The sequence below is a fragment of the Sus scrofa genome, chromosome 17 (genome assembly GCF_000003025.6).
Source record: "Sus scrofa isolate TJ Tabasco breed Duroc chromosome 17, Sscrofa11.1, whole genome shotgun sequence".
NCBI classification, from domain to species: Eukaryota; Metazoa; Chordata; class Mammalia; order Artiodactyla; family Suidae; genus Sus; species Sus scrofa.
The window spans coordinates 11,474,994-11,498,928 of NC_010459.5; the positions used below are offsets into that span (position 1 = coordinate 11,474,994).

The following is a 23,935-nucleotide window of genomic DNA, read 5'->3' on the forward strand; positions in this document are numbered from 1 at the left end:
ATTTTAATCAAGGGGGACCCAAATCAGATTTAAACACTTAGTAAAAAATAATAATAATGGAGTTCCCGTCGTGGCGCAGTGGTTAACGAATCCGACTAGGAACCATGAGGTTGCGGGTTCGGTCCCTGCCCTTGCTCAGTGGGTTAACGATCCGGCGTTGCCGTGAGCTGTGGTATAGGTTGCAGACGCGGCTTGGATCCCGTGTTGCTGTGCCTCTGGCGTAGGCCGGTGGCTACAGCTCCGATTGGACCCCTAGCCTGGGAACCTCCATATGCCGCGGGAGCGGCCCAAGAAATAGCAAAAAGACAAAAAAAAAAAAAAAAAAAAAAAATAATAATAATAATAGCCTCACTTACCTTTTTAAGATGAACATTCTGATCAGTACAAACAGCACGCCAGACATGAAACCAGACAACAGTGGAGATATAAACCAAGAAGCAACTGAATAATTAAAAAAAAGTCTAATGAATGTTAAAATTCTACATAATTCAGGTCCTATTTCTCTAATACAGTGCGAACTGACATAAGGCATGTACATTAATGAACATTCCTGGAATTATGCACTTTAACTCAGGACCCAACAGGCCCACTGCCCTGGCGGACTGACTCCACACAGGGTCACTGTCCCAGATACAAACCCCAGCCCCACACAAGTGCACACTCTCCCGCCCCCAGGTACCCCCGCCACCCTCAGATCCGGCCTCAGCAGACAGTTCGCTGATTCCCACGAGTCCCTTCTGCCTGCCCTTCTTGTCAATCCACAAGGAGCCCCATTCCCTGTGCCAGCAGTAAGGGTCACCGAAAAGGGGGCCACCTTCCATTACATTTGCCAAGGCCAGCCTGGTCCTGTCACCCTGCAGCCTCTGGCTGCCCACTGGAGACCTAGCTATGCTGTGGCTCTACCTGCAGAATCCTGATTGAAAAGGTTTGGAATGGGGTCTGGCCACTGACATCTTTAAGTTGTCTTCCAGGTAATTCTAAACTGCAGCCAGAATTGAGAACCACTGTTCTAGAACCACAGCTCTCAGGTGTACTTCCTGAGGCCTCAGCTGCGTCTCCTGGGATCTAGGGTGAGTTCCATGGGCTCTCAGGAGAGTTTCATGGGATCTCAGGTGAGTATCCTGGGATCAGGCAAGTTCCCTGGCCTCTGTGTCCTGCTTGGCAGGTCAGGACTCTTTTCAGCCCAGGGCTCCTCCTGAGGCCACTGAGGTCCTTCAAAGGATGGAGATGGGTGAGCGAATGTTTTGCACCTTGGGCACCTTGGTATTTATGGGGCTGAATGGATTTCCCTCTCGCTGAAGTCAGAGGCAGGCAGTAGGCTGCCAGACCTCTCTGCAGCCCACAACCCAGAGGGAACAGTGGAGAGCTTCCTGTGTGGGCAGACAGGGTCTCCTGGACACAACGAGGTAAAGGACCACTGGGCTCCCTTCCATGCCTCCCCATGATCGTGACTCCTGGACAAGGGCCCAGTCTCTCTCTGATTAATTACCTCTCAATTTCGACGAGATAAATTTCTGAACTACCTGGGAACAACAGAGAGATGCTGCTTTTCTTTTTTCTTTTTCTTTTTCTGGCTGTACCCACAGCATATGGAAGTTCCCAGGCCAGGGATCAAATCTGAGCCACAGCTTCAGCAACACTGGATCCTTAACTCACTGTGCCAGGCCGGGGATCAAACCCGCACCTCTGCAGCGACCCAAGCTGCTGCAGTCGGATTCATAACCCACTGCACCACAGCAGGAAATCCAATACTGCTTTTCAAAGCTAGAGGACAATGTAGCATTAAACAGAGAATCGGGAGGTAAAAAACTGCCTGACATGTAACAGTTCAGCATCTCTACTAACAGAAGTTTTATGGGAAAACATATTATCCATAGAGGTCTTTGAAACATTCATATGCAAAGAAAAAAAACAGAATGGAAACTTTTAATAAAACGTACTCTAGGAAATGTCAACTCTCCTTCCTATAGAGTAAAAGAAAAAGGCATTTACCGATCTTGACCAGCTCCATCCACTGCACGCCTTTTGTACCGATTGCAACCAGGGAGAAGCCGATGGTGGACCCCACGATACAGTGAGTCCCCGAGATCGGCAGCCTCAGGAAAGACGCGATGAGCTGCCAGACAGCCGAGCCTGCGTTGAAGAACAGAACAGAAAGAGAGAAGTCAGACCCCTGGTGCTGGTCTCAAACAGCCACAGAAGGAAAAAACCCAACCCCTGCCTGATGCCTCCCTGGGGTTAATGATCTGTGGACTGTTTTCTTTACAAAGTCCTGAGAAAGAGCTCTCAAATAACTTTAGCCAAAGGAACACCCTTCATCACCAAAGGGCAATAAAGACATTATTTTTATCATTTTTCAAAATGTCATTGACGTCTAGTTGACTTACAATGTTGTGATCATATCTGCTATACAGCAAAGTGATACATACACACACATCCCTTCTTTTTCAGATTATTTCCCCACATAGATTATCAGAGAATATTAAGAAGAGGAGTTCCCTCTTAAGAAGAGGATGTAGCTTTGTCACCGCTGTGGCGCAGATTCGATCCCTGGCCTGGGAACTTCCACAGGCCACAGGTGCAGCCAAAAAAATAAAAGAATACTGAGTAGAGATCCCCGAGCTGGGAGTACCTGTTGTGGTGCAGTGGCAACAAATTCGACTAGGAACCATGAGGTTGTGGGTTTGATCCCTGGCCTTGCTCAGTGGGTTAAGGGTCCAGTGTTGCCATGAGCTGTGGTGTGGGTCGCAGACGCAGCTCGGATCCTGCATTGCTGTGGCTCTGGTGTAGGCTGGCGGCTATAGCTCCGATTTGACCCCTAGCCCAGGAACCCCCATATGCTGCAGGTGCAGCCCTAAAAAGCAAAAAAAAAAAAAAAAAAAAAAAAACCAGAGAGAGAGCGCGAAAGATTCCTGTGCTCCACAGCAGGTCCCTGCTGACCATCCATTCCATAAACAATGGTGCCAACCCCAAACCCCGCCTCCACCTGTCCCCTTTGGTGACCATAAGCTTGTCTTTGAAGTCTGTGAATCTGTTTTTGTTTAATGATGACTTATTTAAAGGAAAATGTTTGAAAGTGGTTTAAGAAAGGCCTCTTGATGCCAATCATTCTGCCCCTGTCATGTTCAGGTAAAGGTGCTGGTGACAGGTTAGTTCTAATGTCACATGTGACCAGGACCAAGAGGGAGGTTAAAGACTAATGAATACAAGAGAAACAAGAAAGGCTGCACATTGAAAAAGATTTCATTGTAGTTATGCCTTATAGCCAGATAGTGGCCATGAACATTAGCTGGTACAAGACTGTAAAACACAAATATCGAATCGTGATGTTGTGCATCTGAGATGAATATAACCTTATGCTGAATACAATAAAAGAGACTGTAATTGCACTTTTTTTTTTGCTTTTTAGGGCTGGACATGTAGCATATGGGAGTTCCCAAGCTAGGGTGTGAACTGGAGCTGCAGCTGCCGCCCTACACCACAGCAGTGCCAGATGCGAGTCGCGCCTGTGACCTACGTACACCATAGCTCACAGCCAATATCAGATCCTTAACCCACTGAGTGAGGCCGGGGATCAAACCCACATCCTCATGGACACTAGTCCAGTTCATTACCACTGAGCTACAACGGGAACACTTTTTTTTTGGGGGGGGGGTCAAGCCTGAGGCATGTGTAAGTTCCTGGGTCAGAGACAGAACCTGAGCCACAGCAGTGACAATGCCAGATCCTTAGCCGGCTGCATCACAGGGAACTCCTCCATGTTGCTTTTCATAATTTTGCCTCTCCCTGTGAGGAGGAGCTGCAATGTTTAACCCCGAGCAGGGAATCTCCTCTCAGTGTGCCCCCCCCGCCCCACCCCCATCAAGCCTAATTCTCAGGAGTTAAGAGGATCCCTGGGTTCTGGCTTTGTGTCCTTTGACCTCAATTTCACCACCCTCTTCCAAGCTTCGTGTTTTTCTCGGCTATATCTCAGATATTTTCATAAGCAGATCAAGTTCTGCAGGGAGTATTAAAAGCATCAGCTGGGGAGGAACCGCTTTCAGAAACAGTTGTTGAAAAGCTCGCATAGGATGGCAGGGGAACAAAGGGTCTGGCTGATGGGCAGGACACGTCATTAATCCCAAACGATCATTCTGGAAATCTGGTTGCTGGGCAGCAGCAGCACTTTTCAACAGACCCCTGGCATTTTCTCCCAAAATAGCTGAGTTACAGAAGCTCATTAAAGGTGATGCAGGTCCCAGTTTGGGGAGCCAGGCTGACAGCTACTCCGTGAGTGCCAGGCACGCTGACCTTTGAGCCGGATCAGGCAGTGACCCCGGGTCTGACCCTGAAACGTGTGCTGGGAGGAGAAGGGCCAGCCTTGTGCTGCCAAATCGGTGACAGGCTTTATGGCAGCATCTAGGCTGCCCAGGAAGAGTCCTTGAAGCCTGGACACCTAAGCCCGGGGCTCCTTGGGGACTAGCTGTTTGTTTGGGGGGGGGTGTCCTTTCAGGGCTGAATGTGAGGCATATGGAGGTTCCCAGGTTACGGGTCAAATCTGAGCTGCATCTGTGACCTACACCACAGCTCATGGCAACACTGGGTCTTTAACCCACTGAGAGAGGCCAGGGATGGAACTTGCATCCTCATGGATACTAGTCAGATTCATATCCACTGAGCTGCAACGGGAAAAACGAGCACTGTTTTTCTCAACATGAATGTAATCCTGTTCAACTTGAGATATTCCCAAGGTCAAGGCCTCTGGCCCACTCTCATCTTGTGAGGCCCCCTGGACATGCTGCCCCCCCAACCTGCTGCTTCCAAGCCACCTCCTCTTTCCCTCACCCCCCAAAGGCAGCCCTACTCCCCTACCATTCCTTACAAACCCTCCTGTTAGACAGTCAGCCAGAGAGAGGAGAGTGGCTTTCAGGCAAGAAAACCTCATGGTCTGAATTCATGCGCCTAAGTCTATTCCATTCCCTTAACACATTTATGTCACTTTAATTTTTGTAAGACTATCAGTCATAAAGTTTACTTTCATTTTTTTCTTTTTATGACCACACCTGAGGGGTCCCAGGTGAGGGGTCGAATCAAAGCTACACCACAGCTCACAGCAATGCTGGATCCTTACAAGGCCAGGGATCAAGCCCGCATCCTCATGGATACCAGTCGGGTTCTTAACCCACAGAGCCTCAAGGGGAAGTGCTGTAAAGTTTGCATTCTAAGTATGGTTCTGTGCTGTGAAACATGCTCCAAGCTCTGGCTTTTTACTTTTTATTTTTTATTTATTTATTTATTTATTGGCTTTTCTAGGGATGCATCCTCGGCATATGGAGGTTCCCAGGCTAGGGGTCTAATCGGAGCTGTAGCTGCCAGCCTTCACCAGAGCCACAGCAACTCGGGATCCAAGCCATGTCTGCAACCTACACCACAGCTCACGGCAACACTGGATCCTTAACCCACTGAGCACAGCCAGGGATGGAACTCGCAACCTCATGGTTCCTAGTCGGATTTGTTAACCACTGAGCCACAACGGGAACTCCTACTTTTAATTTTTTTTGGCCATGCCTACCACATGAGGAAGTTCCCAGGCCAGGGACTAAACCTACACCACAGCAGTGACCTGAGCCACGGCAGTGACAATGCTGGATCCTTTACCCACTGCACCACCAGGGAACTCCTCTGGCTTTATTTTCCTTATTTTTTTGGTCTTTTTTTGTCTTTTTAGGGCTGCACTGCAGCATATGCAGGCTGTGGGTCCAATTGCAGCTGTAGCCACTGGCCTATACCAGAGCCATAGCAAGGCGGGATACAAGCTGCATCTGCAACCTACACCACAGCCCATAGCAATGCTGGATCCTAAGCAAGGCCAGGGATCAAACCCACATCCTCATGGATGCTAGTCAGGTTCGCTAACTGCTGAGCCATGACAGGAACTCCTGGCTTTATTTTTAAAACAACTAGTCCCTGGAGTTCCCATTGCGGCTCAGTGGTAACAAACCCGACTAGCATCCGTTGGGACGTGGGTTCAGGATCTAGGTCACAGACATGGCTCAGGTCTGGCATTGCTGTGGCTGTGGCGTAGGCTGGTGGCTGCAGCTCCAATTCGGCCCCTGGCCTGGGAACTTCCAAGTGCCGTGGGTTTGGCCCTTAAAAAAAGACAAAAAGAAAAACAGTGGGGGGAGTTCCCGTTATGGCTCAGTGGTAACAAACTCGACTAGTATCTATGAGGACGCGGGTTTCATCCCTGGCTTCCCTCAGTGGGTTAAGGATCCAGTGTAGCCGTGAGCTGTGCTACAGGTCACAGATGCAGCTCAGAACCCGTGCTGTGGCTGTGGCGTATGCCATCAGCTGCAGCTCTGATTGGACCCCTAGCCTGGGAACTTCCATATGCTGCAGGTGTGGCCCTAAAAAGCAAAAAAACAAACAAAAAACCAAAAGAAAAACAGTGGGAAAAAGAGAGAGTGTAACCTAAAATAATGAAGGAAGGGATTAAGTGCAGGATAGAGCTGCCAGACCAAACAGGGGCAAGCAGGAGTTAAGGTGAGCATCTCTGAGGCCACAGGCTCCTGCAGGATGAAAGAATGGCAGAGAAGGTGCCAATGACATGGAGGCAGACATAGAGGGCAGGTGCGAGGGAACCTGGGTGGAGAAGGCTCAGCACATGTTAGGGGGGTCCCAGGAGATGTCATGCTGTTGTATTTCTCCTTTTTTTTTTTTTTTTTTTTTTGTCTTTTTGCCTTTTTTAGGGCTGCCCCCATGGCATATGGAGGTTCCCAGGTTAGGGGTCTAATAGGAGCTGTAGCTGCCGGCCTACACCAGAGCCACAGCAAAGCAGGATCCAAGCCGCATCTGCAAACTATACCACAGCTCGCAGCAACGCCAAATCCTTAACCCACTGAGCAAGGCCAGGGATCGAACCTTCAACCTCATGGTTCCTAGTCGGATTCGTTAACCACTGAGCCACGACGGGAACTCCCATGCTATTGTATTTCTAAGAGAAGATGGTGGGTTTTGCATTCTCCATGGATTTGGGGAGCCACTGGCAGCTTCATATTAAGTGGATCAGCTGTGGCTTTAGGGCTAAGCACGAGTCCCCAAAGATATCTTGTTCGGGAAATGTGGCTGCATGAACAACTTCTTCTGTCCAAACATCTTCATGCTACCACACTCCACCAGAAGGCACAGAGGCCCCAGGGCCTGGGACAAAGTTCAGAAAGAAAAAAGAAAAAAATAAAATCAAGTAGCATAGAAAGACAGAGGACGAGAAGGAGGAAAAGAAAGGGATGCTGAATTTAAAAGAGGAAGACTAGAAGAATTCAGGCATCTGAACAGAACCACCTTGGTTTTTGTCCAGGAAGAATTATATCACTACCTTAAAATCACACAGCTCCCATCTGCAAGGAACCTAATTTAAAAGAGTCTAGGTAGATGCCGTAGGTGGGGCCCTAAAAAGATACAAGACAAAAAAATAATAAAAAATAAAGTAAAATAGTCTAGGTAGTAGTTTCTCTATGATGCAAGGGGATCGGCTGCGTCTCTGGAGTTCTGGGACACAGGTTTGATCCCCGGCCCAGCACCATGGGTTAAGGATCCAATGCTGCCGCCACTGCAGTGAAAGTCACAGCTGTGGCTCGGATCTGATGCCTGGCCCGGGAACTCTGGCCGCAGGGTGGCCAAAAAGGAATTAAAAAAAAAAAAAAAGGCTAGTAACTCACAACTTTCCAACAAAACAAGCTTTGATATTCATCTAACCACACACCAAAAAAAAAAAAAGAGAGCGAGAGAGTGAGAGAAACCAAAAGCAAACAAAATCAGGTCAATTCAAGCAAAACCCCAAATTGCTCTGGTTAACCTAAATTCTAGTTGAGGTAAGTACCCTTCATTCTTTGAATGTAGAGACCACGGCCAGGGGTGGGAAAACCAAAAAACTGGACAAGTTATGCTGTCCACACAGAAAGCTAGCCGTAATGTGGAGCTTGACTCACAGGCTTTCTGTCCACCCCAGGCCCTTGTGCAGCCACCAAACATATCTCCTTTAGCATGGCCACTCCCCAATGGAAGGAGAAACCTCTGTTAAGACTAAACTTTGGAGTTCCCTGGTGGCTCAGGTGATTAAGGACCCAGCATTGTCACTGCTGTGGTGCCGGTTCAATCCCTGGCCCAAGAACTTCTGCATGCCTCGGGGTGCAGCCAAAAAAAAAAGATTTCACTTTACCAGTGTTTCTCCTTATTTCTTCTCTATTTTCAACATATCTTTTTTTAGGGCTGCACCTGCAGCATATGGAAGTTCCCAGGCTAGGGGTAGAATCAGAGCTGCAGCTGCTGGCCTATGTCACAGCTCACGGCAATGCCAGATCCTTAACCCACTGAGCAAGGTCAGGGATAGAACTCGCATCCTCATGGATACTAGTTCTTAACCCACTGAGCCAGAGTGATAACTCTGTATTTTCAGCATATCTTGTCCACATCATCCTGACTGGAAAAATCCTAATTTCCCTTTGATTTGATTATATCTTAGATATGGATCATGACTCTCAAGGATGAATTTTATTTTTTTTTTCTTTTTCTCTTTTTTAAGGGTGAATTTTATAAGTAACTTATTTTTCTAGGGGAAACATCAATGCTATCTGACTAAGATGGAAAGTGTACATTCAGTGAAGGTGAGTAAATTCAGTAATTACAATAGCTGTTGTAGTAAATGATTTTGAATTTTTTTTTTTTTAAACTTTATGGCTGCACTTGTGACATATGGAATTTCCCAGGCTAGGGGTTGAATCCGAGCTATAGCTGAGGGCTACACCACAGCCACAGCAATGCCAGATCCAAGCCAGATCTGTGACCCACACTGCAGCTTGTGGCAATGCCAGATCTTTAACCTACTGAGTGAGGCCAGAGATCGAACCTGCATCATCACAGACACTATGCCGGGTAATTCACTACGCCACAATGGGAACGCCATGATTTTTAATTCTTAAACATAAATATTGGGAGTTCCCTGGTGGTCTAGTGGTTAGGACTCAGCACATTCACTGCCTCAGCCTGGGTTCAAGCCCTGGTCTGGCAACTGGGATCCCACATCAAGCCCTTGCATGTTGTAGCCAAAAAATTTAAAAATTAAACATACATTAATTAAAACAATCATGAATCTTCCTTTTTTTCAACTTTTTAGTCTTTTCAGGGCCGCCCCAGAGGCATATGGAAGTTCCCGGGCTAGAGGTCGAACTGGAGCTGTGGCTGCCAGCCTAAGCCACAGCAACGCCAGAGCCAAGTCTTCAACCTACAATGAAACCTTCCATCTTTCAAACACAAAATGTGAAGCTGAGTAAGAGGAACTCTTTGGCACCCGTGAGCAGCCGACCATGCCGAGTGGTATTTAATCCCTTACTGAGGACACCAGTCTGCTCCCAAAGGCCTCAACAACTGCCGAAACACCTGCAGTAAGGAAAAGATGATGAGCCGTCTTAAATCCTCTGCACATCCTGGGTGTTTAAGAAGGGCTATCACTGGGGACCCGTGGGACGTAGCTGTGTTTTAAGACCAGCGCCCGGCCTCCCACTGTAGGGCTGTCTCCACAAAAGCAGGTGCCCTCTTGAAAGCAGAGGAGGCAGGATCCTTCTCCCCACCCTACCCCCCAACTCCCTGTACACCTGCCATCTGCTGAGTGTCACCTGGACCCAGAGGCAAGCAAAGGAGGGTCCTGTCAGCTGCACCTAAGTAAGGCACGCTGCTCAAATGAAGCAGTGCCCACGGAGCTGCAAATCTGTGGGCACCTGGGGCAGTGGAGAAACCACATGTCCAACCAGACGATCCACTTACTGATGCAGCCACCGCTCTCCACACCCTCCTGGCATCCATACGATGTGACACTAACCAACAAGAGGTCCTCCTGTGAACAGCTGACAAACAAGTGACCTTCTGGCCAGAAAGCAAGTGTCCCCCAAGTGGAGCTCCCATAGATGGAATTAGAAAAGCCAACAAAAGAATGACAAATGACAGAAAAGACCAGAATTTCTCAAAGCATAAGCACTTAAGATTCATTTGGTAACTGCTCTACAACTTAAATCGAGAACACAAAAGTTAAGCTACTGTTTGGGGCAGCCAAGGTTTTAAAACGTCTCATTCTAACTGATAAAAAATCCATGAAAAAATAGAAGTAGATCTGCAAGGAAATCTCCTAAGCAGACCTTTCAAACACATTCTGTTAGGCATATTCTTTCTTTGTTTTTTTTTAATATATTTTTTAATTTTAATTTTTTTTTAGGGCCACAGCCAGGGCATATGGAGGTTGCCGGGCTAGGGGTCAAATTGGAGCTGCAGCTGCTGGCCTACACCACAGCCACAGCAACACCAGATCTGAGCCACATCTGCAACCTACACCACAGCTCATGGCAATGCCGGATCCTTAACCCACTAAGTGAGGCCAGGGATCGAACCTGAATCTTCAGAGGTACTAGTTCTCAACCTGCTGTGCCACAGTGGGAATCCCCAACATGGTCTTCCTTCAATAACATTCAAACAACTTTAAAATGACAAAGATGGGAGTTTCCTAGTGGCTCAGCAGGTAGAGGCGCTGTCACTTCTATGGCTCAGGTTCAATCCCTGGCCCGGAAACTTCTGCATGCCTTGGTGCAGCCCAAGAAAACAAAACAAAAGAGCTATGCTACAAATACCTTTCTCTGTACTTTTCATAAAGTACCGACTCGGCCAAAATCTACTTTAACATGCAAGTTTGCTACACATTCAAGAAAAGAAATGGTTGCTTGATATTTGAACACCGAGCAAAATCATACCTGAATTAAAACACAGAAAGCAAAAATTTAAGATACAGTAGATAAGAAATAAGTCTGAAAAAGACAGGGGTATGTATATGTATATACACATATATAACTGAATCACTCTGTTGTACACCTGAAACTAACACAACACTGCAAACCAACTATATAATTCAATAAAAAAGTAAGGCACCTATCCTTCAATTAAAAAGAGAAACAGAGAACGAGTTTTTGAAAATTTAAAGCAAAAAAAAAAAAAAAAAAAAAATTCACACTTATGGATATGACCAGAGGCCGGGGGTGGGAGCGGGGAGAGGGGAGTGGGTCAGCAGATGAGGCTACTTACCGACCATGGCACTGACCTCCCCGGCCATGAGCGTCTCCACGGTGTCGTTGTACAAGTTCACGTCGATGATACCTTTCCGGATGGTCTCTCCGACCTTGGCCCCCAGCAACACTGAGCCGGTGGTTTCAAATATGGAAGCCAGGATGCAGGCCTGCCTCAAGGTCACCACGCCCGAGCCCACAGCGGTGCCAAACGAGTTGGCCACGTCGTTGGCACCCACGGAAAACGCCAAGATAAACGCTATGATAAATCCCAAAATGACCATCCACAGATACTCCTCCGTGGCCATTTTGGAAAGTGGGCCACGGGGTGCGTTTCTTCAGCAGAAATATCTGAAATCAACAGAGCCTGAGGTTCCGAACGTCGTCGTGATGCGGCGAGTTCTTGTAAACAGTGCGTCTGCTCTGGAAAGTGCTGGACAGTGTTGAGCTGGACAAACTGCTAACTGCTGGTTTGCAAACTACTGTCAGGACAGTTCATTGGGTTGTGTTCAGTCAGCGGTAACACACATTCCATATTTTTCTTCCCAATCTGGGGAAGCTGGGAGGTCTCCTCCTGTGACAGAGCGCAAACAGAAGAAGTCAATGGCCCTGAGGAAGCAGTGACAACAGTTTGTCCTCTCAGGAACAAATGTTTTGAAACTACTACTGGGATCTCGCTTGGGCATGAAGCAGATCTGACCATAAAGCCATGCAAGGGACATTAGACTTGGGTCAACCCCCCTCCCCCCAAAAAAAGGTGGTTCTAGAACCTCAGGATGAGGAAGCATGCTTTAAAACTACAACTGACAGGAAGTCTTGATAGGCTATGTTTTTATGCAATTTGAAAAAATGTATGTGGGTTTTATTTTTGAAAGAAAAAGATGCCTCAGATGAGCAAAAAGATACATGAGAAATACAGTTACAGAGTTTTCCAATTACATGGAATGTGCCTAATTTCTTGGCACTGATATGCAACGTGGCTTGGGGACACCATGGGGTGTGGTTAGTGGTCTACCTGGTAGGCATTTACACATGTCCCATCGTTAGCCCGACAGGCCTGTATATGAGCACAAAGCGACTCACTCAGAACAAGGTGGGAACCGAAGGGGCTCCCAGAGGGATGCGGGAGACCTGGACCTGAGCCCCCCCCCATCAGAGGACAAGGCAGAGCGCCCCTCACTGCGCCAATGCTTCCCGCCTCATTCGGGGCAAGAGCCAGAGCAACACTATACCCTGCGAGGCCCCCCAAGATCCCCTGAGGGCTCCCCTCCAAGATTTCCTCAGGGCTCCCCACAAGGTCTCCTCACAAGATACCCTCAGGAACCCCCGAGATCCACTCAGGGCTCCCCACTCCCCCCAGCTCACTGACCTCAGCCCCGCCCTCCACCCCAGGCTCCTCACGATGCCTTGAAAACATCCAGCACGCCCACTCAGGGCCCTTCTACCTGGGGGTGAGGAAGTGCTTCCCTGACAGCTGCACAGTTGGCTGCCTGCTCCAAGTCCACCTCTGCCCAGATGTGCCCAACCAGAGCCGCCCTCCCCGACCCTGCCCAAGAGCACACCCCTCCCCGTCTCTTTCCTACGGACCACTCCATTCACTCACTCACTCACTCCTGCCTCCTCTCACCCGACGCAGGGATCATGCTGGACGCCCTGCCGCGTCTCCAGTGCAGAGACTCGTGCCTGGCACTCGATAAGCCCTAATAAAATTGTTGAATAGACAAAGAAAGAAGACTTTTGCACATGCTTCCTTCCAGGATGAAGAGGCGATGTCACCAACTTAATACATCCATGAAGTAAAAATACCACTAAAAGCTTTGGAGCCATGGTGTTCTATTATGAAAGAGTCAAAGTACCACATGTGCGTAGTTTCTATGAGTGGTTTTAGGCATAAGGAATGGTGCCTATAAACGCCTTTTGAATTGAATTAATTAGGCTCATCTACATGTCACACACAAAACAACAATCAATCAACATTAAGGTTATTTAGAGGAAAAAAGCAAGACGCAAAACTTGTATTACATACATGTGATTTTGGCACTGTTAAAAGGCACAGAAAAAGTCCAAAAAAGGTCATATACTAAAAGAAGAATAGCAGTAGAGTTTGAGTAGGAGTGTTAACAGACTATGTTTTCCTTTCCTCCAAAAACTGTATACTGCGGTGACATGCTTCAAATTAAAATAACATACAAAAGACAAATCAATAAACATATATTGAGAACCATCTCTTTTTCTGGCCACTCCCACAATGTGTGGAAGTTCCCAGGCCAGGGATTGAACTCGTGCCACAGCAGTGATGACGTTGGATCCTTAACTGCTAGGCCACCAGGGAACTCCCACCTTCTTTAAACAATCAACTAAATGCAGTGACTATGTGAGTTGGGAGGGCAGGGTATGCTACACGCAGACAATGAGACAGAAAATGTGCACTGACAGAGCTGACTGTTTGCTAAGATTTGAGGCCAGTGCAATTCTTTAAATTCAGGTCCCAAGGGAGCCATATCAAACAACCACCCCTAAATGAAAGAGTATTTTATTAATAAGCACGTTGGACCTATAAGCAAAAATGCAAGGAGTTCCCTGGTGGCTCAATGGGTTAAAGATCCAGCATTGTCACTGCTGTGGCATAGGTTTAATCCCCGGCTGGGAAACTTCTACATGCCACGGGTGCAGCCAAAAAAAAAAAAAAAAAGCCCAAAATAAAAACATTTGGACCTATATCATCTATCTTAAAACATAAACAATTCTAGATGAAATCTTGTCTGCCAGGTTAGGTTGCCCACAGGCAAACAAGAACCCTCAACAGGTGTTTCCTGAAAGTCCCCTATGAGCCATCAGGAGGACGACGCTGAGTGAAGATGGACGAGTCCTGCACATGTGCAGCTGACCTGCCAGGGACAGAATCAGATGCTCATCAGCAAACACACATATGTCAGTCCATGAGCCGTGCCAGGTGCCATGAAGGCAGGACGCGTGAGCCTTACACAGCATCACATGAGCGATGGGGGGCACACCTGGTCTGCAGGGCAGGAGGATGCAAGGGAAGCATGGGGGGATCAACCTGGACCTGGAGGAGGCATTCCAGGCCTTTCCCTGCCGGGAAGGAGTCGGGGAGGGGAGGAGATGGGGGCAGGCCCGGGTGAGGACCCCAAGATGAAAGTTGAGTCCTGCCACGCTGAAGACGGCAGTCACCAGCTAGCCACAGGGTACGACTACCGGAGGGGTGCTGACGTGGTCAAACTTTCCTTCTCTTTTTTTTTTGGCAGAGTCCTTGACATTCAGAAGGTCCCAGGCCAGGGATCAAACCCAAGCCAGAGCAACGGCAATGCCAGATCCCTAACTAGACTTTCCTTCTAAGGAGCCCTCATGACCACATGCAGAGTATCGACAGGATGAAGCCCAGAGTGGACATGAGGAGACTGCCCACCAGGCTCCTGCTTTGTGCAGAGGGAGTGTCCTGGGTCCCAGCGAAGGGTGGTGACAAAGAAAAGAGAAGTGATGGCAAGAGGTTTGCAGTGGCTGAGGCCAAAGGGACGTGGTGATGGCTTGTGAACAGGGGTGGGGAGAGGCTGGCTGGTGCTTGAGCTGTGGAACTGGATGAAAAATCGCCCAGGAGGGTGGGTTTTTCCTTCAGCCCTGTACTTGGTTTTGCATGTCCGGGGCAGGATGGGGTCTGACCACAGCTCACAGTGGACACGGCGAACAAGGGCATGGCAGCAAGGCGGCGATGCCCCTGGCCCAGCTTTTTGAGGAGAGAATCTGAGTCGCTGATGGTGCCTCGGGCATCACTTCAGACTAGAGAATCCCCACTCCTACTTAGATGACCTTAGATAACATTTCCACAACCGTGTCGGATTTCCCCTTCAACCCAAACCCTCAGCCAACCAACTTAAGCCCAATAAGCACCTGGAGGAGGAGAAAGGCTTACCCCCCTTTCTGAGACCAAATGATATAGATCTTGCATGATATTTACCCAGCCTGCTTTTTTTTTTTTTTTTTCCTTCCTTCTCTTTTTGGCTGTGCCCGCAGCATACAGAAATTCCCGGGCCGGTGATCGAACTCACCCCACAGCAGTGACAATGCCAGATCCTTAACCTGCTAAGCCACCAGGGAACTCCACCCAGCCTGATTTTTTTATTGCCAGTACCAACACCTTGATTTTCTCCATTAATTTTGATTGAACATGAGCAAAATAAAGTGCTTAAATAACCACACAATCTGTTGCATCAAAAAAGGTGGCAACAAGGCTGAGCCCGAGCCCTCAGCAGAACAGCAGACCACCAGGCAGGAGGCCACAAGGGTGGTTTGTCAAGAACACAGCCCCAATTCAGAGGAGCTGAGACCTGACCAGGGTGACATCTGAGGGCAGGTGTCTGAGCGGGATTTTGAAGGGGAGGTGATCACATCAGTGATGAAATTTGACTTACTCAGCAAATGATGCTGGACCGCTTGCTCGCTGCTAATTACCAGGAAGGAGGCGAAAAAAGTGAGACTCCCCTGGAGTTCCTGCTGTAGCTCAGCGGGTTAAGAACCTGATGTGGTGTCCGGGAGGATGCCAATTCGATCCTTGGCCTCCCTCAGTGGGAGTTCAAGATACGGCTTGGATCCGGCATTGCTGTGGCTGTGGCAAAGGCTGCCAAGCTGCAGCTCCGACTGTACCCCTAGCCCAGGAACTTCCATGTGCCACAGGTGCGGACCTCAAAAGAACAAACAAAGAAGAAAGAAAGAAAGAAAAAGAAATGAGAGAGGAAAAATAAGGTCAGAAGGAAAGGTGACTAATGAGCAAGAGGTGAGGCTCCAGGACCACAGGGTGGGAGGCAGAGGTCACAGGTAACAGAGGCTACAGATCAGTGTGCTCTCTGGGCACCCTGCATGGACACAGAGCCTGGTAATGATGACGACGTAAGATGCGTGAAGTGAACTACACAAACTGGAACAGAAGCGGCGAGGGCCTCTGCTAAGAGGCATGGCCCCTGCCTACCCTGTGTGTCCTCTGCCTCCGCCCTCCCTGAGAGGTGGAAAGAACGCAGGACCAGTCGGGGCCCTGGGTACATACCAGTCCAGCCAGCGACTGGCCACACAGCACTTGGGCAGGTCATACAAAGGCCTCATGTGAAAAATAGGAAGAGCAGTCCATAGTGCAGTGTGTGTGAAGGCCCTTGCTCGGCACCAGGGATCCATACGGAGTGACCTACCATGACTAGTGGATAAAGCCCCAGGAAATGCTCAGGAAACTTGAGGCCTGTGCCTGACTCTGCCACTAACTAGCCGTGTGACCATGAACAAGTCCGTTTCACGATCTGTACTTTACAGAATTACTGTTAGGGTCAAATCTAAGGCATGTGAGGTATTTATTTTTATTTTTATTTTTACAGCTGCGCCTGCGGCATATGTAGGTTCCCAGGCTAGGGGGTTGAATCAGAGCTGCAGCTGTCGGCTTACGCCACAGCAACGCGGGATCTGAGCTGCACCTGCCACCTACACCACCGCTCACGGCAATGCCAGATATTTAACCCACTGAGCGGGGCTGGGGATCAAACCCACATCCTCATGGACACCAGTCAGGGTCGTTACCACTGAGCTACAACGGGAACCCCTGTTAAGTCGAGGTTAGCCACGAGCAACTTGAAGTTACTGGTGTCACTGTGGTCACAGGAGGAACAACGGCTTGAGGGTCCGAGTCCTTACACAAGGATCGTTCTCACTCACATGCCCCACCTCCCTGAGTCTGGCTCTTCTTCCTCGACATACCAGTGCTGGCCTTGTCTTTGCTTGTCATTGTGAGGCACAAGAACTTCTTTGAGGGGCGAAGGAAGGTGAGGGGGTAGAGAAAATAAGAACTCTAAAAGGGGCTAGGCCAAAAAAAAAAAAAAAAAATCACACAAAATGGTAAAGCCACTTTGGAAAACAATTTAGGGCTTTCTTATAAAAGAAAACATGCTGATTACACAAGCCAGCAGCCCTGCTCTGAGGTGCACCACCCAGGAGAAATGGAAACACACGTTGACGGCGAACGTTTTGTTTTCCGTCTTGAGTACAAGAGAGGTGACACACTGCTCAGTGTGTCAAAACACATGAAACTCTACACTTGCAACTGGTGGGCTTGATGGTATATAAATGATGCCTCAATACAGCTGATTAGAAAACAGCCCTGGTATATACAAATACATGAGGTGACGGATGCATTAACTATTAACTAACGAGATCAGAAGAATCCTTTTGCTTGTATACATATATCAAATCATCACGATGTACAGAGTAAGTATCTCACTATTTTACTTGTCAATTATACCTCAGTAGAGCCGAGGGGGGGAAAAAAATGACGACAATACTGGTCACCTTTTGATATATTTCCTTCCTATACTGCCACATCATGCCCCCACCCCAAGTCCCCTAGGATAAGGTATAAAAGTTAAATAGTTACAAAAAGAAAGAGCAGCTCCCTTACCCATGGAAAGAAGGGACATAAGACCAGCCAGGCAACCAATCACATAAGGGGTCAGGGACAGGCTGTCACCCCTTGTTTAAAACAAGGGTGTCGGGAGTCCGTGGCGCAGTGGATCCGACTAGCATCCATGAGGATGTGGGTTCAATCCCTGGCCTCACTCAGTGGGTGAGTGATCCAGCATTGCCGTGAGCCGCGGTGTAGTTTGTAGAGGTGGCTGGGATCCTGCGTTGCTATGGCTGTGGTGTGGGCCAGCAGCTGTAGCTCCTATTCGACCCCTCGCCTGGGAACTTCCATATGCCACAGGTGCAGCCCTAAAAAGCAAAAAATAGAAAAATAAAACAATGGTGTCGAGAAGCAAAGGAGAAATCAGAGCAGTTAGGTGAGGGGGCTGCCCTGCCCATGGGAAGCTCCATAGAACTGGGCCCAGATCCGGAGACAAGAGGCTTGCGGCTGGGCCAGCCCACTGACTGCCCTTTGAGCCAGGCACTTGGAGCTCCACCGAGAAAAGAACAGCTGGCCTTCCTGTGTAGATAAATCTCCATCACTCCCACAGGACTGAAAAGGCTACCCCTTCATAAGCATTCAAGGTCAGGGCAAAAAGGGGTGTTGCAGCTGAAATGCTCTCCCAGGGAGGGCCAGAGACAGAAGATAACTTTAAATCCGGACATGTGGATGCGTCATGTACCAAGGCTTCCAGGAGGTCCATTAGAGTTAGGGTATGAGATAATAAAAGTGTCACCTTGTTTGCAACTCCAATACCAAACTCTAAAATGAGGCCTGTAACGTTATCTCCCACAAGTACAGTCAGAAGTGATTTACACAGTTCCAAGCGACAGTGTTCGTTTTCCCATGGGAGACGGTGCCTGTCCACTCGCCAGGCTGGGCCAGAAGCCTGGCCACCCTGAACGAGGAGGACATGGGTGGGGAGTGGGCGTCCTTGACGACATCATCTCCAAAGTTCAAGAAAACAAGCAAATAATGTGACATGTGAACAGATACTCATGTACAAAGACATTCACTTGTAGTGTCATTTATTATGATCACGAAAAGGAAGAAACCACCTACCTATCCCCAGACAGAAAAAGAACGACTAAGGAAACTACGGACAACTTTGAAAGATGAAATACTATGCAGTCACTAAGATGGTGTAAAACTGGAGAGTTTTATATGACACGAACTTCAAACATAAGTGAAATGTCCTGAGCCATATGATTTTAACTGTGTTTAAGAATGCACCGGGTGGGGGGATGTGCCTGGGCTGTGGGATGGAAATCCCGTGAAATCAGATTGTTATGATCATTATACAACTACAGATGTGATAAATTCATTTGAGTAATAAAAAAAAAAAAAAAAAAAAAAAAGAAAGCAAGCACCAACAGGAGTTCCTGTCATGGCTCAGTGATTAACAAGCCTGACTAGCATCCATGAGGATGCGGGTTTGATCCCTGGCCTCGCTCAGTGGGTTAAGGATCCAGTGTTGCCGTGAGTTGTGGTGTAGGTGGCAGACGCGGCTCGGATCCTGCGTTGCTGTGGCTGTGGCGTAGGCCAGCAGTTGCAGCTCCAATTCGGCTCCCCCTAGCCTAGGAACCTCCACATGCCAAATGTGTGGCTCTAAAAAAACACACACACACACAAAAAAGAAAAAAGAATGCACCAATGTGACCCTAAAGAAACATGCTCAGATTCAGAGTGACTCTCTCTAGATGTCCTCTACATGTTTTGTTTGTTTGTTTGTTTGTTTGGCTGCACAGGTGGCATGTCGAAATTCCTGGGTCACAGATCAAACCTATGCCCCAGGCCACTGCAGTGATAACGCTGGATCCTTAACCCGCTAGGTCACCAGGGAATTCCTGCACTTTTTGATATTACCAAAATTTTCTATCATGAAAATTACTACTTTCATCATTGAAAAAACCCTTGAAAACACCACAAAGAAAAGTATGGGGTATTAGTTGGGCTCATTACCTCTGAACCATGACAGGAACTCCACAGAACATTAAAGACAGAAGGGACTCTAGAAGTCATCTAGGAGTTCCCATTGTGGCTCAGCGGGTTAAGAACCTGATGCAGTCTGTGAGGATGCAGGTTCCACTCCTGACTTCGCTCAGTGGGTTAAGGATCCAGCATTGCTGCAAGCTATGGCATAGGTCACAGACCTGGCTCGGATCCCGTGTTGCTGTGGCTGTGGCGAAGGCTTGCAGTTGCGGCTCTGATTTGAAACCTAGCCCAGGAACTTCCATATGCCACAGGTGCGGTCATAAAAAGAAAAAAAAAAAAAAATTCCGGGCTTCCTGAAGATGTGACCATCCTAACTGCACAGTTACACTGATCCACTCACCACGGAGGTGCTCCAATGAAGGCAGGGTATGGGCACCAGAAGTGATGCTCCTGGCTGAAGCCCCCAGGCATTCTTTATATGCTAGCCCCCACCATAGGGGCTGCTAAGGGTTTCTTGAGGTCCCAGTCCTAGGAGCTGAGGTTCCTTGAGGTCCTAGCCTCAGCTGGGGACACAGAGGCAGAGATGAAAGGGAAAGAGGAGAGGGTGATAAAAAGGGTGGATTACTAAGAATGCCTGCCACAGAGCCTGCATCCTGGACCATTTTCAAGGTCAGCTGATGCCTTCAAGTCCTGTCCAGCTCCTTTATTCTACAGCAACCAGAGACCACAGGGCTGGGAAGAGGCAGTTTAGCCTGGAACCATGAACCACAGGATTGTCCTGTGGGGAGAGGGGGTGGAAATTTCTGACCTTCTCTTGAGCAGTGCAATCAGCGGCGCTCGTGAATTTATGGAACACGAACAAACTTATTTTGGTCCTCTCTAAAGTTTCCATGGCAGACCCCGCGGGCTCAGGCTGTCTGCACGAGGCCTCAGTCCTGATATATTCCTCTCCCTCCTGCATTTTTGTCATTCTGACATTTAAATTTCTTCTTGGCTCATAAAGTGTTTGTGTTATTTAGATGTTTTCCACACAGCCCTTTGTTCTCTGGGAAGGTGTTATATAAATTAAGTAAATATATACTTTTATAAGGATAAAGAAATAAAAGCAAAATTAATTAAAATGTTAAAGTTAGAGGAGTTAGGAAGAGAAGATTTGGGAATTCCTACATGACTTACATGAAAAAATATATATGTATTTTTCCTTCTGGCTGCACACATGGCATGTTAAAGTTCCTGGGCCAGGGATCTAACCTGTGCCACAGGAGCAACCCAAGCCATAGCAGTGACAACACCAGGTCCTTAACCTACTGCACCACCAGGGACCTCCAAAAAGTATTTTTTAAAAATGGGGACCTGCTCTATAGCACAGGGAACTCTACCCAATATTCTGTGATGATCTATATGGGGGGAAAAAAATCTGAAAAAGAAAAAACTGAAAGTGAAAGACTGCCTCAAGAGGCAGAAGTGCAACTTCCTTGGAGAGGTTCAAATGGGATTTAAATGACTGTGTGGAGTTCCTTCGTGGCGCAGTGGTTAACGAATCGACTAGGAACCATGAGGTTGCGGGTTCGATCCTGCCTTGCTCAGTGGGTCAGGTTCCGGCGTTGCGTGAGCTGTGGTGTAGGTCGCAGACGGCTCGATCCTGCGTTGCTGGCTCTGGCGTAGGCTGCAGCTACAGCTCCGATTTGACCCTAGCCTGGGAACCTCCATATGCCGCGGAGCGGCCAAGAAATGGCAAAAAAAAAAAAAAAAAAAAAAAAAAAAAAAAAAAAAAAAAAAAAAAAATAAATGACTGTGTGATGGGTTACAGTAAGAAAGCTTTTGTTACAGTAAGAAAGCTTTTGTTTCCATTTGAAATGACAGTTGAGTGATTCCATGAAAAGATCACTATAAGGAAATACATTATCAGCCACTCTTTTTTTTTTTTTTCTTTCTGCTTTTTCTAGGGCCGCTCCTGCGGCATGTTGGAGGTTCCCAGGCTAGGGGTCGAATCGGAGTTGTAGCCACCGACCTACACCAGAGCCACAACAACGCAGGATCCGAGTCGCATCTGCGACCTACACCACACTTCACAGCAACGCCGGATCCTAACCCACTGAGCGAGGCCAGGGATGGAACCCGCAACCTCATGGTTCCTAGTTGGATTCTTTAACCACTGACAGCTAAGCTTTACCTATTTACTCCTACTCCAAGACAGAAATGGCTTCTAAACATTTTTCCCTTCCTCTAGGCACTAGAGACAGGTTCCCTCCAAATATTCTAGGTAAATTTGTTTTTCTTCACTGCTCAGCAAAAATAGATTCGTTTTCACAAGCAAATCAGTTAACATCACTTCTGTCGAACGGCAAACCTAGGATCACTTGTTCCAAGTCCGTGCCCTGAAGTGCTGGACTGTTTGACCAAGTTCCAAGAGCTATATTAGGGAAATACTTTCCCTCCAGCCACAGTTTAAAATGGAACGATGTATATAAATAGATCGCTTGGTTCTTACATATTTGCTAGTTTTGGTCCGACTGTAATGGAAGCTCAATAAAAATGTGAATGATACTTACAAAAACATTGATTCCTGATACTACTACATATTATTTCTATTAAGGGAACATTAACATAAATAGAAGAGTTGACAGATGAAGATTATTATAGCAACTATTTTCCATGTGCTACTTCCAGGCCTGTATTTCTTGTTCTCATTCCAGAGGTTCTGAAGCAATAGTTCTTAGGCAGCAGAAGCAAGAGACCATTAAATAACCGTTAAATTGATTTAGTTGGACCTTTTGCTCTCTGTGATATAGCGAAGACTGTTCAAGTGTCTGAAGTCTTAATATCTTATAATAACCTACAATGGAAAAGAATCTGTAAGAGTATATGTGTATATAAATGAATCGCTGTGCTGTATACCTAAAATTAACACATTGTAAATCAACTATACTTTAATAAAAATATTAAAATAAAAAGCTTAAAAATTAAAAAAAAAGTCTGAAAACTTGATTCAATTCCACCGATACTATGCTAACTAGCAGTGTAAGCAGCCTACACAAGGCAGTAGGTCCATAAATTGTTCATCTGGTCAGTAAATCAGGGGAAAATTTAGCAGTTCTTCGTATCTCTCAGAATGAAGTTAAAGTCTATCTACTAAATTAAGAAACCACAAGCATTTGCTTGATGTCACCTTCCAAGAACCTTGGAAATATAAGTTAAAAAAATATAAGAGAGGTATGACAGTTTACAGAATTCCTTTGAAAACTGGAGTTCCCATCACGGCACAGTGGAAACGAATCTGACTAGGAACCATGAGGTTGCGGGTTTGATCCCTGGTCTCGCTCAGTGGATTGAGGATCCGGCATTGCCATGAGCTGTGGTGTAGGTTGCAGATACGGCTAGGCTCTGGCGTTGCTGTGGCTGTGGTGTAGGCTGGCAGCTGTAGCTCTGATTGGACCCCTAGCCTGGGAACCTCCATATGCCGTGGGTGCGGCCCTAAAAAACAAAAGCAAAAAAGCTTTGAAAATTATTTCCTAATTCCGAGAGTACGCCTGGGCACTTAATTCTTCATGCATGATAAACTTTCTTGGGCAACTCACTACCTTCCTTAGCCTCCCGTTTTTCCCTTGACAAAACGCAGAGCTTTGGAGGATGCCTAGAAGTGAACACAAGACGCTTTCTTCTAACAAGTAGAAAGCAGGTAGATATAAGCTGCTCTTTAGTGATGTTTGCGATCAGGTAAAAGAAAAGGAAATATGTAATTATACCATATTTTATCATTACCTACTTAATTACCTTTACTGGAGCTTGTGTGTGTGTGTATTCATTACCTTCTTAATTACCATAACTGGAGCACAGGCACGTGTGCATGTGTGTTCAAATTGCTGTCTTGTGTCACTTCCTTTGAGCCTAGTGAACTTCTTTGAGTATTTCTTGTAAGGCAGGTCCACTAGCAGTGCATTCTTCTAGTTCTTATTTACTTGGGAATGCTTTTATTATTAAAAAGATAGCTCTGCAGGACATAGGATTCTTTCGGCATGTTCACATGTCTTCCACTGCCTGCTGGCAACCACTGTTCCTGACAAGACATCAGCTGTTAGTCTTATTGGTGGGGTGCGTCCCTCATACTTAAGGAGTCACTTCTCCCTTGCTGCTTTCCAATTTTCTCATTGTCTTTCAAAATTTCAGCTATAAACATGTCTGAGTGGTGACCTCTTTGTGTTTATCATGATCCATGTCTGTTAAACATTTTGGGTGTGTACATTAATGTTTTTCATCAACTTGTCAGCCATTATTTTTTGAATGTTTATTCTGCCCCTTTCTCTTCTACTTCTGGTATTTCTATTGGTGCACTTAATAGGGGCCTATATTTTTCTGTGGTTCTGTTCACTTTTCTTTCAGTTCTTTAGTCTGCATTATCTCTAGGGCTCTATCTTCAAGTTCACTGATTCCTTCTTCTGACAACTCAGATCTACTGTTGAGCCTCCAA

At 47.1% G+C, this 23,935-nt stretch overlaps 1 protein-coding gene across 1 annotated transcript in view; it reads right to left on the reverse strand.

The window, feature by feature from the left end:
- The window catches only part of SLC20A2 (solute carrier family 20 member 2), a 114,189-nt gene that overhangs the window by 39,559 nt on the left and 50,695 nt on the right, over nucleotides 1–23,935 (reverse strand). The window contains exons 3-5 of the mRNA XM_021078067.1: nucleotides 11,101–11,655; nucleotides 1,993–2,133; nucleotides 358–441 (exon numbers count right to left, since the gene is read on the reverse strand). Of these exons, the coding sequence (XP_020933726.1) occupies nucleotides 358–441; nucleotides 1,993–2,133; nucleotides 11,101–11,389 (514 nt within the window). The 5' untranslated portion in view covers nucleotides 11,390–11,655. The remainder of the gene's footprint in view (nucleotides 1–357; nucleotides 442–1,992; nucleotides 2,134–11,100; nucleotides 11,656–23,935) is intronic.